The sequence below is a fragment of the Anabas testudineus genome, chromosome 17 (genome assembly GCF_900324465.2).
Source record: "Anabas testudineus chromosome 17, fAnaTes1.2, whole genome shotgun sequence".
Taxonomy (NCBI): Eukaryota; Metazoa; Chordata; class Actinopteri; order Anabantiformes; family Anabantidae; genus Anabas; species Anabas testudineus.
The window spans coordinates 13,590,373-13,607,255 of NC_046626.1; the positions used below are offsets into that span (position 1 = coordinate 13,590,373).

Below are 16,883 nucleotides of genomic sequence, written 5' to 3' on the forward strand. Positions count from 1 at the left end.
ACAGATACAGGATACATGACATTACATGACTTGGGCAGATCCTGTGAATTCCAGTTTGATGCTGAGATGGGATGCATTAACATACAGGTAATATAAGATCTTGTATCATCTCTTGGCCAATTAAAAAGCTGCACTGCCAGGCACCATGTGTTCCAGGTTGCAGCACAAGTGAACATGCAGTGAGTGAAAGCCATCTCAATTTTGGAGCAGTAAAAATACATTTGCTGGAGCACTCTGCAGACAGCTGCTCCACCTGCGCGCACAAACGGCCATTCATCATGGTGTACGGACCACAGCTGTCCTCAGGTCTAAGAGATGGAGATGTCACGTTACAATCTCCACATCATCCAGGCAATCTCATGCTGCTCCACTCCCTCTGTTTCCTGCCATTGTGTCAAAGACTAGAGCATTTCTCTAAAAACACTGCTTGGCAAATTGGTAGGACTGAAAATATCTGATGGTGTGGTTGTAAAAGGAGTTACGCTGACTCAACTTTAAAAGGCACAAAAGGTTGCTGCTTATTTAATCCTTGGATCCTCACAGAAATAAAGGGAAGTGCTTGTGTCTGACAGGATGTTGAGGAGGGCAACTGCTAAGACAAAGTGCTCATCGCAGAGCTGCAGACACATTTTTCAGCTGACCACGTGAACACATTCATTTTTAAAGCAGGTCCGCAAATGATGTCCTGATTTCTCTTACATCTCTGGCACAGTGAAGACAAAAAAACTGCAATCCTGTATTTGGATTTCTTCAGTCAATAAAACCTGGTTAACAAATCAGTGAGAAAAAAATCACATTCAGTATCTACAGTATCTATCTGTACTGAAAATTAAGGTCAAACTTTATAGAATTGCTCCTCTTATACTTAAAAACATATTAATCCTACTTACACATTTTTATAGCTTATTTTGAGTGCTGTAATGTGATGTATTCATCAGTACATTGAACTATTAAATACATGCTCATTGCTTGTTTGTTTGTTTATTAGATACCATTAGATATAGAGTTTGTGTTCAACCACAGTATTGAAAACAGTTCTCAACATAATGCAACGCAATCAAACAGCAGCACAAACTATAGCAGCCTAACTGAAGCTGAATCAAGAGTTTCTACAAAATCTGCCCTTCAACAAGGTGAAAGTCATTGCAGAGCTTTTATATCAGACTACATTAGTTTAATCTAAAACCCTAAAAGACGACCAACTGTAAAATATATCAACATATTTAATCTCTATTAATGAGCTGCCTAGAGTTCACTTGTTTTTACTTTACAGTGCACAGCAGACATCCAACAACACAGCCCTAACAAATAAATAAAATGTATTTAAATAATAAAAAAAAAACTATATTTAGCCAAAGATAATGATTCGGGAGCTGAAGTGACCTAAACATAGCAAAATACGCAAACTACTACACAGACAATGACAAGCAAGCAAAATAGAAAATTGAATTCAAAGAGCCAAAGACTCATCGTTATAGAGTTGCCCCGGGTCATGTACTCATTTTGAAATGGATGATATTTTTCTTCTACCTAAGCAAAGTTCGTGATTATATGATAATACACATGTGATTGCACTGATTCATTGCATTTGTTGTTATCTGAAGGTCAAAGCTTCTGAGTTTAATCTTTTACATTTTTTAAATACTCACTCGCTCTTGTTCATTTCTTTCTTCCCCAGAGTTTTACAGAGGTGTGCAGGTTTCGTGTCGAGTCATTGATTTCATGTGTGGCATGTACATTTGACACGCCTGTACTATAAGTTGTTGTTTAATCCCGCGGAGCGATGATCACAGCAACAACACTGCAGCGCAACAACAAAAAAGTGGCGTCGAGCCAACAATGCATACTAACGAGGAGGATTTCTCAAGGGTGTGCTGTTGGAACTTAATAAACACGTTGAAAGAGTCATTTGTGCTTGGCATACAGAAATCCAAGAAAATGGAATAATATGAGTTAATTGCATTTTGGCATTGGTGCACATGAATCTACAGGTTTTTAGAAGTGAGGTGTTTGAGAGGATACTCCATCACAGAGATGGGATTCTCATTTTTAAGTCTTCCTTTTGTACCGTGTGCTTATTTGGGAAATAAAGCCGTGAATTGCTTCTGATTCAACATCCCACATACTGTACATGCAGCAGTTATATTGACATCACACTTGTCTGTGTTTTCTGGCAACTGTAGATTACATCTTTTCAGCTGCAGTCAGAATAATTTAATCAACAACATTCAGTTGTGTTTTTGAGCTTTATTTGACTAGACCAATTCTGTTTTCTGTTGGTTTTTAGCTCTTATCGTTTCACTGCAGCGCCTCACCTGCAAGTGGGTTTGGTATCAGGATGATTCCTTAGGCACATCCTCCTCCTATTACTGCAGCACGGCCACCGATCAGGGACCGCCAGGAGTGAAACCACACTACACAAGAGCTTCACTCTGCTCTTCAGCACCAGTTCCACTGGGATAATCCTCCAACACCTACAGCCAGCCAGGAGAGGTGACAGCATTGCGCTCTCTCCCACCACCACCATCTGACAGCCATGATTCGGGGAGGTCCTCTGCTACGGCTCAGATCAGGGATCAACTCACTGCTTGATGGCTAGATATCACCATACAAAGAGCTGGGGGCCTTTCTACTGAGGTGAGGTCTCCGACTGCCTTTGCAGCAACGCTCTGTAATTCAAGTGTGAGCCATTTTTGTTCTGTGCTTGTTTCGTGGAGTCAAGTGGCAGTCACATCTGATTAAAAGCGAGTGGTTTAAAACAGGTTTATGTAAATGACTGTGACACAACATTTCCAGGGATAACTTATGGATCTGTCTGTAAAGAGCAAAACAGATGATTTAAAAAAGTAGCTGATGTGGTATTTATTGTTACTGTCATTGGTATTTTCTCCTCGTGTTTTCTGTTCTCTCTGGCAAGGTATGGTAACAGTTTATTTCTAAGTGCACAGGATTAGATATTGAAACATTTATTAGGATACCTTGGTTCTCACCTTTGTTACTAAATTATTCATCACCGCTTAATGGTCTCTGGTTTTCTACCAAGATTGCTCAGTGGATTTTTTTTTTTTCGTTGCACAGCTGATCTTGTACCTATTCCTGTCCTTTGTCTATATGAGAAAGTCAGGACTATAATGAAAATAGGCAACCTGCTAGCAAAGCTGGTTTAAAGTGCCTGTGTGGTTTTGCTGCAGCAAGTCGGTCATATGTTTAAGCATTTACATCCATAGTCTAACTCAATCGTGTTTTTCTCCATTGCAGTATCCCCCATTGCATAGTAGCACATGGATTTCAAGACTTCAAATGAAGAGGTTGGTAGGATTCAATCAATGCAACATTTTGACAGAATTGACTGGTATTATACAAACTGCCTTGACATTTTTGCGCCACCTGAAATGGCATTAAGCATTTCACTACAACTGAAAGTGGCTAGAACAGCGGCACAGCACATAAATATGTGGTCCATAAATATGCAGCCCCAGTGGGCCTACTCTTTTAATATGTCCACTTTTACACATGAATCAACAAGAGAACACACACAGTAAAACAGACTGCTTGGTGCAAACGACTGATTGAAATAGCTTTTGTGACATCCTCAGTAACATGAGAAGATGCAGTGATTGAGCTGCAGCTGATTATGCTCTGTGGCTGTTTCTCAAACTGCAAAACAATACTTCATTAAAAGAAAGCTTCTTGTTATCCAGCTGTGTAATATCCAGTAGTACATATCTACTATGTTTAAAATTCACCTGATGTCCTGAGCATCAGCCGTTTAGTTTGGAGAAGGAGTTCTCTTCCCTTTTAAAATCCTTAATTGTCTTATTCTGGCCCCTAAGCTGAATAGATTATGGTATTTGGCATTTTGTAAGGAAACAGATGTGTTTTTATTATGACAAGAAGACATCAGTGCAATGTTAAATTTGCAGAATTAAGGAGAATATGTTCCCACAGAGACTATAGTAGAACCTCTGCACCACTGTAGATGTAGAATAAAGCTCAAATGAACAATTTAAATATAGACAGCTAAGGCTGTGCCAGTATAAAAAGTAAAAAGCAAGGCTAATCACTTTGAAGCTGCTCCTAGTCCAAATATAGACATCAAGTCTAAATTGTTAAACTTACACAGCTTTATGATGCTGTGTAAGGTTAATTGCATCAGCGAGCACAATAATAAAACAGAAAACACCCTAGTAATACTATTTCAAAAGTTATTACTGGAGAAATATTGTAACATTCCAGGAATCAATAAAATATTTCAGTCAATGTTTCTACACGAGGAACGGCACTTATTATAGTTTAGAAATAGAGCTAACAGTATTAATTTACTTGTATTGCTAAAAATATTAAATCAGTTCAAAGCTGCAGATAAAAAGAGACTTTTACTTCCAGGCGCTTTGAGGGCCCTCCCCATGTTAGAGCCTGGGGTACTTGGTTTTTATTCCCCTCACTATTACATCCTTGGGTTAGAAAGAGATGTGCTGGTTCTGTATGTGCTGCTGCTGGCAGTCATGCACGCTATCAGATGGGAGACGCTGATTTAGATAATAATGGAAGGGTGTTTTGAGGGGAGAGTAACAGTGAAACATAGGAGATAAGGGTAATTATGTACAATGCAAGTGCTACAACAGGTCAAACAAAGCTCAACCATGTGCGACGCTGTCTGATGCAGCAATGTACATTTACTGTATGGAACTACTGCCCTCAATTTGTTCGGCTAATGACTCTTCCACACACATTGCTTCGTATAATGTGAATTAATGTCTCACTCATTTCATTTCTCATCCTGCAGCTGCAGGCAGAGGCTCATTTCTTCCCATTCCTCATTAGGGGTGAAAGATAATATGCTCGGTAAACTGACTTTGATTCAAGTTTGACCTGCAGTTGAGATACTCCGTCTAAGAACAGGAGCAATGCAACCGACCGCCTTGTTAACTGATGAGTGGTGTATCCCGGGTGACAAGGATGCTGACACTGTTGGCCTTTTTCTATTAGCAGTCTTGTCAGGTGAAGGTGCTTCTTTCATTTAGACCTTTTTAAGTCAAGGACAGGACAGGCATCGCAATTAGCCAGAGAGGAGGAAGGATATGCAGAATGCAAATTTATGCGGATTAGCATGTTTTAAATGGATCATTGGAAACACACGCAGCCCTCACACTTGCCAGTATAAATAAGGGAAATTCAAATTTGGAGGGTGAGCTTGATTCCAGCCACTCAATTTCACAGCTTCTTAATTTGTCATCATCATCATCCTTACAGTAGAATGAATGATACAGCACTACAGTACACAAAGCACATTGACAGCGCAAAACATTATAAGGATAAGAAAGCAGCTTCTTAGAGAGTCGGCTCGTTATGCATTTTCTTGGTTTAAATATGTGTTTATTATACAGAATGATGAATATTGTTATTTGTTGTAAAAAGGAATGGCAGACTCTGGATCTTAATTTCCATGTTCATCCTGTGACGCATATTCTCAGTGACATTTCATTTCATGGCCAGTTAATTTAGCCATGGAAGGATGATGAATGATTTTATCTCTCTGACTGTTTGCAGACAAAGACTGGGATTTATTTGATGCAAGAAGGTAATGAGGAGCCATTTAATATTCGACTACACTTGGCCAAAGATATTCTGACCATTCAAGAACAAGATGTCATCTGTGTGTCAGGAGAGCCGTTTTATTCAAGTGTAAGTAACCCAGCCCATCACATAATTACTCAGTGCAGACATGCCATAATTCACATGCCCGTACAATGAATCCAGTAACATGGACTGCAGAATAGATTAATGTTACACTAGAAAGATAATGAATATATATGTTATCTACATCAATTAATCTATTCCTCATAAATCATGTGGTTATTAACTGTGTAGTGACCCACTACCTAGTGGATCATGGTGTTAGGCCACAGTTGTCATCGCGCCTGACAGCCTTTTTTATTTATATTATTAAACTCAGTTTTGTGTTAAAAGTGGCGCTGCTCAGTCCATGACCTTTGTCAAAATGGCGTTGTTCATTCAATAACATTTTACTGGATATAAATTTTCAAAGACAAATGGTGGAAGCGCCTCTGACACATGATTTCTAATTAATGTAAAGGGCAAAGACATGGGCACAGTCATACAACTCAGGCACGTCAAAAAGTATTATCGCAGTTGTTTCAGCTTTGGTGACCAATTTATTTTAAAACATTTAAATTTAACTTTTGACATAAATTGCTGATTTTACTGTCAGCACTAACTTTAGTGAGAACGCAATGTTAGGCGTCACATTTCTTTATATGAAACATCTTTGTACAAGAGTAACAGAAAAGAGTGCTGCAAACAATCTGGACTCATTAGACCACATAACCAATCTTCACCTTTCTGAAGCAGATTAACATCTTTTCCACAGGATGTATCGTCCAACATGTTTGCTTTAGAAATGAGAAGCTACCCTCTGCATCAGTTAGGGTTAAATAACTTGCTGCTAGCTGAAAAATAATCATCCATGCAGTAATTATCCAATGGGAGGTTCGTACCTATTTACTTAGTTAAATCCAGGCTGAACTTGTTATCTCAAAATGGAATGGTATTTTCAACATCAGTATACATTGCAGTGTGGCAAACTCTCACTGTCACATCCAGAATAATCAAACTGATGATCAAAGCCACAAACTGAACTGTGTTCAAATTGTGGTGCGTGTGAAACAAAAACTTCAAAGGGATAGTTTGACATTGTAGATGGAAAGATTGAAACCACTGTCATGACGGAGCAGGAGGTAGGAGGCATTTAACTAAGCACAAAGACTGAAAGAAAGGAGGAAGCAGCCAGTCTGACTCTTAAGAAAACACACTGTCCAACTACAAAGCACAGTACTTGTTATATAAATGTTATATTTCATATGATATGTAAACATTGTTTTGTGTATGAGCTGTTTCTTTCTATTTGTTAACCTAATTGCCTCCTGGCTGTAGTTTTATATTTACTTTACAATTATAAGTGACATCAATGTCACCATCCACAGTATCTTGTGGCAATGAGTGTATTTCAAGAATGAACAAACGTTTGGGAAGACATCATGTTAAGATTGTAACATTATAAGTTTAGAAAATCTTCCCATGTATTTCTATAACTGGAAAAATAAGCAGAAACCTTATTTGTTAGGTTCTATCATGGATAATTTGATCAATATTATTCATCTATTATGATTGAATTGTACTTTTAGCAGGTGCCCTTCTCATTTGTTGTAAGAGCTCTCACGGGTTCAGCATCAGTGTGAACTCATTTGTTTGTTCTAACTGAATCTCTTCCAGGAGAGGACTGTAACGATTAGGAGGCAGACGATTGGAGGGTTTGGCCTGAGCATCAAGGTAATTTAGATCCCCATCTTCTTTAAATTAAGTCTGAACACGTCAACCCACCAGCCAGCCCACATATTGACGCCTCTCCAATCATTTGTGAACAGCTTTTCTCTGTTTTCATCAACAAAATTAATAATATCAGTCTCCTGATCTGTCGCGTCACTGGTGATCACTCCTCATCACGATCTCTCATCCTACTGAGCAAGTTGGAGGCTGTTTGTTTGGGAGGTTTTAAGGACACAGTTGCTAAATCAAAAGCTTCATCAAGCCTTTCAGATCATTTGTCTGTGATTTCTAAAGGAGTTTGTTCTCACAGTCAGAGCTACTGTCATAACCATGGTAAACATACCTTCTTACACTGCATCTGTAATAGTCCACCCTCTTGTTGCTCTTAAAAAACAAAACAACAGTGCTATTTCTTCTGATTTGTAGAGAAAAGTGTGGAAAAACAATTGTTTCCTAATTATTGATAAGGTTTCTTTGCAGCATGTTATATTAGACCACTATGAACATAGTGTTGGCCTCTGGGAAACACATATTAAGGCCTACCCATACGTTCTGTTTGCCCTCAGATTGATCAGACACACTATTCATTTAATGGAGGATGGACAAGTTCCACACATGCACACTGAAAAACACGATGGAAACTAGACAAGCAGCCTTTGTTTGTTGTAAGAAATAAAACAGCATGTGTAACTGTCCATAAGAGCACTGTCAACGATGCTTAAATACATATTTAATTCCTTCAGTGTGGAACAAGCCACTAGTTTATCTTTCTGGCACGGTGGACAGTCTGCGCAGACACACATTTTTGAGCTGCACACTGACGTCTGTAGAGAGTCTGTCTGGGCCCTCACAGGCTGGAGAGATGTGGAAATTTGCATAATGGATAGCATAGCAGACACTTAGACGGGGAAAATGTGAAATGGCCTTTAGACTGGATTATAACTTTGTTGTTAAGGCGTTCAATGGCTCCTGTGACCCTTGGCGTTCACCAAGGCTCCGTTCTCGGCCACCTGGGCTTGAAACATGTATGTTTAATACACAAACACAATGATCGTCATCAGTGTATGTGGACAGCTCTGCATGTTAAAAAACGTAACGTCTTGTTTTTCATAAATCAAGTGCTGGATATCTTAAAACACCCTCCAGCTACATCACCTCTACAGAACAGTCTTGGCTTCTTGCCTACAAATATCAAGCTGGCAGCCAGAAACCTGGATGTATCTGTGGACAGTTATTTATTCTTTGACATACAAATCACAAGATTGTTGTCCAATCACACTTCCTCCAGCTGAGGAGAGTTTCAAAAATCAGACCCTTCCACTCTCACGCTGACCTTGAGAAAGTCAGACATGCATTTATGTCATCCCTGCATTCAGGGTTAATCCAAAAGCTGCCACTCATCCAACGTTAGCCAAAATGTGTGTTTTATTTTTGTTTCCAACACGTTGTATCTGTTTTCATTTAATTATTTCATCCCTTTTATCTAATGATTTATTTGATAGTTTTTGAACCTCTTAAAAGGTTTTTTTGTTTGCGTTATTATTATTGTCATTGATCATTTTCTTGTCAAATTGCAGTATTAGCAGAGGGACTTACTGTAAATTGAGTGTCTTTGTTTTTGTCTGAACTTGTGAAACGTTTGTAATTCAATTTAATTTAATTTGTCTCCACAGGGTGGAGCAGAGCATAAAATCCCTGTTGTGATATCGAAAATATCAAAAGAACAAAAAGGTATGTTGTTTTTTGGAAACGTTTTTGCCACTCATGTCATTTTATTCCTCAAGTTTGTTTTTTTGTTCTGAAGTAATTTTCTGTTTCTAGCTGAACTTTCTGGGCTGCTATTCATCGGAGACGGCATCCTCCAGGTAAAATGCCAAAATTCCCATTAACGCCTGTTTACACAACCCATCCTACTCTGCAAAACAACACATACTGCATCTTTAATAATTCATGTGCAACATGTTGAATAATTTTGTATCCCTTTAGGTAAATGTCACATCCCGAATCTTTCATTTGGTACAGGCATTTTCACCAAAAAAAGAAAAAACAAAAATCTGCCACATTTCAGCTCATGTGATGAACATTAAGAATTCAGCCAAAGATGTTCAGTATTCATGGCAACTGAGGATGTGACTCTCTTGTTTACAGTTTTTCAGCGCAGATGCCATAACAGTTATTATGCTTGCTTCATTAATCATTTTGAAGATAGAGCTACAGTGATATGATGCCAGCAGTATTATTTAGAGTAACCCTGTTACTGTTGTTTCTAGATAAATGGAATAAACGTTAGAAGCTATCGCCACGAGGAAGTGGTAAGCTGTCAGCTCATATCTCATATTTTCTTACTGCAACAACTCTTTTAGCAGCTTATCTTGTCTCACTTCATGATTTGTATCTTTTTGACATGTAAATCCAATTTTGGCTGTTTCATCCCTTTTTTTTTATGCAACTGCAAGAAATATGTATAAGGAGCATAAAACTTCAAGTCTGTGTAAATCCCTTATCTTGGATTTCCATTCTTGGCTAGATATTGGCACACCATATTTGATCACAGCAAGCAATCAGCAGCAAACCTTGCAGTTTACAGCTCCTGCAATAAAAATATTCTCATGTTTTTACCTTCCAGGTCCAGGTTTTGAGAAATGCTGGTGAAGAAGTGACTCTCACTGTCTCTTTCTTAAAGAAGACGCCAGCCTTTCTGAAACTGCCCCTGTGTGAGGACTGCACATGTAAGAAACCTCTCCACACACCCTTTAATTAAAGTATATAATCACCATTATGGCTGTGGAACAATAATTAACCACGAGTATTTAGAGCTGGTATTATTTTCCATCTAAGGCTGGTTGTCCTGGTGACAATAAACCAGGACAACCAGCCTGCAGCCTGAGGAGCCACTTTGAGAAAAATAAAGAAATATAAATTCAGCCGCTAATCTTTTTTTTTTGGACTTGGTTCTCCTGACAAGCACTAAATAAAGATCCCACTTCACAAAGGATGCTAAAGAAACTGAAAGAATTGACATTGCTCATTGTGGTGCAACTGATTGCTCCTGCATGGGAAAGCTTCAGCTTCTCATCAGAGATGAAAGCTTTATAGAAATCCTTTTATATGCGTATATAGGCCAGGTTGACTGGCCATCTAACCAGTTGCTTGAATGCAAATTGGCACAGAGCAGGAGCCCGTGAGGAAAACAAAGTAACACACTTTTATTGATGGCTGTGATTCTCTGCAGTTGAAAGAAATGGAGGTGTTGCCTGTTTATTCTGTGTTACTGCTGGACTTTCAGGCATTCCCAGTGACCAGAGCAGCGGGACCTCCTCTCCTCTGTGTGATAGCGGCCTGCACTTGAACTACCATCCTAACAACACGGTACTTTTTTTCTTTAGCCACTTACTTAACTGACTGATTCTGTAGATGTCCCTCTGTAACCATGCCGCAGCATCCCCACCACCAGAAAGTTGTTTCCATGCGACTGTCACTGCTCGCTGATAACAAGTAAGCTCTACCTTTACGTCTTGTGGAGAGTGAATCAGCTTCAGCTCGCTCGGCCTGTCTGTGCACCCATGACAATAGCAGCAGCAGGCTCCAGACATGTCAGCTGTTTGAAATGTGCAAGGTTGGAAACGACAAGCTCTTCTAAATTGTCTTTCACACTTCTGCAGGACACACTGTCCTGCTCGTCCTGGCCCACGTCCCCTGGGCTTCGCTGGGAGAAGAGATGGGTGGACCTGCGCCTTATTCCACTGCTACACTCACGGCTGTCGCAGTACATCCCAGGTTCTGACGTCTGCAGGTGAGCTGTGGGACTTAATCTTGAAGGTTGGTGTCTGTTCTCGCTTGCAGAGCTGCAGTCTCCCTATTAGGCTCTACAGAACGCCAGTGTCGAGTTGTCTTACCTTTTTAAATGGTAACAGGTTTTCACACGGCCAAGCTCCATCTGTGAAAATATGCTCTGCAGCTATTTAGTACACCTCTTGTCTGTTCTGTGGATCTGCTGTACAGTTGGACAGACCTCCTGAACAGTGGATCCTTAATGTAATAAAACATTAAACTGTCAATAAATACATCTTCATTTTGCTACTCTGTGGATGATAGAAACAGTAATCTGGTGGATTGGGTCTTAATGGACCACACTTGTGGTTTGGCATGTTTAAGCCCATTAAGTGAACACTTCAAACAGATTCCATATGTTTTTCGATTAATGTTATTACCGGAGTTTTGTAGATTTATTTCATAATAAAATCAAGATTAAACTGCACTTTAGACTTCAGATGCCAGAGATAATATTTAGTCTGCTTTATCATGATGGTCTTTGTTTTAACGTTGCGAATATGGTCAGTTCCAAAATGTGTATTTAAAGGATCAGTTCAACATTTCTTCATTTATTCAGCTATGTAATTACCAGCACCTCTAAGTGCTCACTAATTCCTTGCCGTTATGTTGAGTAAATGGAAAACAAATTGTGATTTTAAGGCGGCACACAACCTCTATTTTTATGTGTTGTGTAAGCTAAGCTAACAGTCTCCTGGCTACAGCTATAGGAGGTAGTATGTATGGTATTGATCTTCTTATCGAGACTCTCTCAGCAAGAAAGCAAATTGTTATGTTTCCCAAAATGTTGAACTCTATTTTTAAGGATGCTTGAACATCCTAGATTTCTTACAGAGATTTCTCTATGATGCAAGAAAATAGATTTATATGATTCTTTTCACAACATTCATATTTATGAAGTAGCTCATGAAAAGCAGCCAGTGTTCAAATCTGCGTTGTTGAATCTCAGAGGAAAAGAGAAGTTTTCGAAGAGCCACCGCCAGAGTCATGCTGGACTTAAAGGAAATAGAGTTATAGTTTACTAGATATGTTTTGGTATATTGTACATGGACAGTAACTTTGATCAAATAAAAATTTAATATTGTTGTAGAAAACACCTATTGCATGAAAGGTTACAATTACAATTTGCATGTAAGACGCATTTTTTCCTGTCTCCTTTTGAAATTAGTGTAAAGTTAATTCTTCCAGGAAGGTTAGAAATTACTCCAAAATGTTATAGCAAACTATCCTTTGATTTATATAGATTTTTTTTATTATTTCAGGAAAAATGCTTTCCAGGTTATAGCTGTTGACGGAGTTTGTAGTGGAGTTATCCAGTTTCCCACTGTTGAAGATTGCTTGGAGTGGCTTCAGGCGATAGCAACCAACATTTCCAGTCTCACCAAGCACAATGTGAGTATGAAACAATAATACTTGTTAGCTCTGCCGCCTCTTGCGGTCCCGCTTGTAAAGCAATAAGATATTGGGTTGAGTGTTAATGCAACAGACTTTCAATTTGTTGCTCATCTAACAGTCCCAGTGCAAATGTCACAACATTAAATAGACATATACTAATGTCTTTTCACACAACGAGTAAAGTACACACTTATTTCTAAGAGCTTGAAGCCACAATAACAGCAATCGCACTGCACCACACTCCCTCCATCCAGCTAATCCCCTGCACCTGTATTATCGATAATTAATCATAATAAATTATATAATAATGATACCAAGAGGCAGCAAGAAACACAAAATAATGATGCAGTATTCTTTCTATTACAGTGAACATGTTTTTCCAGCTCTACCACAGCTGAAAAAAGTGTGTTTCTGTGTTTCCAGATGGGTGATGATACTCAGCAGGGGAGTCAAACACAAATACTGTTAACAAGCACCATCATGTGTGGCGGCTCGTACAAAAAGAGTCTCATTTTGACACAATTATCAACATTTCAAATGAATTTATTGAATGTTCTTCCACCTTAGTAAACTAACATATAAGTCCGATTTCTAGATATTGAATAAACAGTTACTCTGGCTGTCCTTACGACACTGAGTGAGCAGCAGTGAAAAACTGAAATCTGTAATTATATGTCCACTGGTGTGGCACTGTGTGTGTGTTAGAGTGATGGCTGTGCGTGTCTGAGTCTCTGGGGAATAATGGAGCCCTGGTTAATTGGAGTGGATGAAGTGAGGGATGTACTAAACATAACACAGATGACTCACTGCCAGAATGGCCTCAACAATGGAGAGTGTATTTCTCACTTTGGCCTTGGCATTCGAGGTGTGTTACTGAGTGTGCTAGTGACTTGGAGATACTGATTTCTGCAGCAAGAACATATGTCTGAGTGTAGTTTTACCCAGTCAGATTATGTAAATATGCTTCGACTGAAGTATTAGTTTTGGTAGTGGTTATTAATAGCTTTCAGTGTTTTGGGTATTACTGTATATACATTGACAGCTGATGATGTTATAAATTGAATTGCAGAGATGAATATTGACTAAGTACACAGTAAATTTGTACTTCTATAAGGAGAGATCAATAAAGTGTGCCAAAGAGCATTGACTGAGTTACCAAATGCAGCTTTTGGTGATTGGATTTCACAGATAAGCGCGGTATAGAAACACGTAACAACAAATGTAATAGATAGGAAAAATCCCCAGAGGTTTAAATGTTGGTGCTGGTGAAGTAAGTCAGTAAAAGGAAAGGTTAGGTTGACACTCTGGGATTTACTTTTGGAATACAGTGATGAAGGAGAGGAGGTAAACGTACAGGTCTGAAGCAGACTGATAAAGAAAGAACACAGTCAGCAAAGCGATTGGTTTGAGGAACATGGGAAAAACGGTGATTAGGGGAGTCGGGGACAGAACTGGAGGAAGGAATTATCGACAGCAGGTTATAGTAATGAAAAAGTTTCTTAAAAGGAATTCCCAAATAGAGAGTGAGAAGGAAAATATATTCCTTACTTGATGTTAACCAAAGATTTCTATACATAGATATAAACATAGAGAGAATATATGCAAAAGTAATAGATGATAGATACCATAGATGGTAAAAGCATGTAGTAATATAAGTTCATATTGTTACTCATAACCCAACTCTTGGTTGATTGTTTCTGATCGGTTTTGCTTTTTATCACTTGATGTGTTTATGTGTTTTGTGTTTTTATATCACTTCTGCACGGCTAATTGCCCTTTAAGGACAAATAAAGTCATTTATTGATTGACTGATTTTACAGCACATGAGCCATGAGTCCCAGAAAGACCTTAAAAAACGAGAAACTATAAAACTAAAGAACATACTTGGGATGTATAATCAAAGTTTCACCAGTTTTTAACAGTGATAATGAAAATTCATAGATTGGCCCTTTTTCAAGAAGTGAAGTTGAATGTGTTGCACATGTGTTGGACATAAATAGCACCAGCATCAGAAAACATATGAAAATAATGGAGCGACTGAAGTGGAGGGTCATCCTTTGCTCGGAGAAAAGCTTCAGTCTTTCTTCTTTGCCGTCAGGCACTTGAACTGAGCTGTTTGTAATCAAATATTACTTCATTCGTCATGACAAAAACGCCTCCAGTTCTCTGAGCGATGATGGAGGAGGGAATCCACTCCCATAAAGGTTCAGCGGTGTTCGGGTCTGGTGACCGGAGAGGCCATCCTGTGTTCATGAAACCACTCTTGAATTTGTTTAGTAGTGCATTTAAAGGCATCATTGCAGCAAATATGGGAAGATTATGAAGGGAAGCATTTTGCTCCATTGGTCATAACGACTCCCACTTGTCGGCTACACACCAGAGCTGCAGAAATTGTTGGCTGAAGGGATTTTTGGCCGTCTCCAAATTTGATTTTGAATCAAATCAGATGTAGAAATGAGGTTAAAGTATGACTCATATCTAATGATTCATTACTTTTTTGTTGAGGCGTAATATTCCCTACACCAGGTTATGCGTCTTTGTGCCTTGGCCTTGAATACAAGTGTTTTCTGAATGGCAGCTCTGCACTTTAGGTTTCCAGCTTTTCAGGTTTTTTTTTTTTTTTTTTTTTTTCAGCTAAGACTCAGAGGTGCTGATTCAATTCTGTGGCAATTTCAGTGTGTCCTTCAGTGAGATTTAGCAGGTCTGCTGTTAACTGCTTGTCTGTCCCTGTCAGTGAACTTTGACTCCATGAACATGGGCTTCTTTTTTTTTTTTTTACTGATGCTTATTTGGAAGTTAGTCATTTGGTTTTATTAGTTGAACTGTAAGTAAAATTAAATGACATTAGATACCAACTGAAAGCCATTATAGAAGTTATCAAATACTGTACTTAAACATACAAATATTAGCCCTAATTCTGAAAACCTCATACAAGTTTACAGGCATTATTGTTGCGTTGTGAGGTACTAAATTAAAACTCACAGCAGTGCCAGTAGAAATATGCACTAAAAAGGCAAAAAGGGATGAAATGGAAAACAATGAAGAGCCAGAGTTCACCTGACAGTCTGGTGTTTTATATACCACACCATACTATAACCACAGAGAAATGTTTTCCAAATGTACTTTTCTTGAAAACTAACAAAAACCTGGGTTCTCTAAATGTTTATAAAAATAAACTTTTATAAAATGTATATTTATATTATTCCTTTATTAGATCACACAATTAGTGAGATGACAGGAAAAGAGGGAGAGAGATGCAACAAAGGTCCCCAGCAGGACTCGGACCAGAGCTGTTGTGGATCAAGGTCGAAGTCCTGAACCACGGGAGTCTCCCAGTGAATGGGAAAAAAAAAATAGCATGAAACTGTATTAAGGGGTGCATCCCACTGAGAGAAGCCTAGATAACGAAATAGTGGAAGTAGAAATTGAAATGTGGGCCCACACATTTTGTCATTTCTGAACATTTAGTTTGTGGAAGCATTAATAAGGAGTTTTATAAATAGCTGCAACTTTGGAAGACACCCACGAGATGTGACACAAAAATATGAATATAACCATTAAAACAGGAAAACAACAAAATAGACAAATCCTTCTGCGAAGGTAGGGGATGACCAAACACATCTAATAGTGAAAGTAAGTCCTTAATAAGTGACAACAGTTTACCTGACTATTGTTTTAATAGACGTCTGCACAGAAAGATGCATAATGTTCAAATAATTACAGCTGCAAACTACTTTACTCTGAACTCTCTGTGTACTTATAGTGTACACACTAGAGGAGACATTAGTTACAAGACGCCTGCGTGCACCCATGAACCCCTGTCAAAGTTCCCTTGCATGTATTTTTGTGCCGTGGTGGAAGGATTTGTTCTAAAAGGAACGAGAACCGGATCCTCCAACCTTCTCTAATTTGTGTCAGGTGTGGGTTAGACCTGCAGTTACTGTGACCGGTCACAACTCCACAGCTAAATCTGAACAAACCCACTGTCACTGCTCCAAAACCCTGCTCACATCACGACAGCTTTCATTGCTTTTTTTGTTTTTCCTCCAACATCTTGTTTATTCCCCCAGCTCAAACTTCAGCAGCAGTTCACATTAAGTAGCAGTGACTTGTTCTCGCCTCTATAGGAGGACGGGAGCTGGTGTGGACGGCTTAATTTGGTGTTCAGCTCCTAAGAAAGAGTTATATTGATAGTATAGCGGTGTGGATTAGGAGCGAGTGATACCTGTGATCTGAGCAGAATGTTTTAATTTAAAGCCTGACTGCTCTCTCTGTAGTTTCCCTGCTTTTATTACCACAGAGAGAATGGA

At 38.8% G+C, this 16,883-nt stretch overlaps 1 protein-coding gene across 2 annotated transcripts in view; it reads left to right on the forward strand.

Moving 5' to 3' along the window:
* Positions 1–16,883, forward strand: part of sntg1 (syntrophin, gamma 1) — a 36,987-nt gene that overhangs the window by 9,699 nt on the left and 10,405 nt on the right. For both annotated transcript variants that reach the window (XM_026375119.1, XM_026375120.1), the window contains exons 2-12: positions 2,288–2,637; positions 3,259–3,308; positions 5,551–5,685; positions 7,294–7,350; positions 9,021–9,078; positions 9,169–9,212; positions 9,618–9,659; positions 9,974–10,076; positions 10,634–10,716; positions 11,010–11,140; positions 12,441–12,570. In XM_026375119.1, the coding sequence (XP_026230904.1) occupies positions 3,282–3,308; positions 5,551–5,685; positions 7,294–7,350; positions 9,021–9,078; positions 9,169–9,212; positions 9,618–9,659; positions 9,974–10,076; positions 10,634–10,716; positions 11,010–11,140; positions 12,441–12,570 (810 nt within the window). In that variant the 5' untranslated portion in view covers positions 2,288–2,637; positions 3,259–3,281. The remainder of the gene's footprint in view (positions 1–2,287; positions 2,638–3,258; positions 3,309–5,550; positions 5,686–7,293; positions 7,351–9,020; positions 9,079–9,168; positions 9,213–9,617; positions 9,660–9,973; positions 10,077–10,633; positions 10,717–11,009; positions 11,141–12,440; positions 12,571–16,883) is intronic.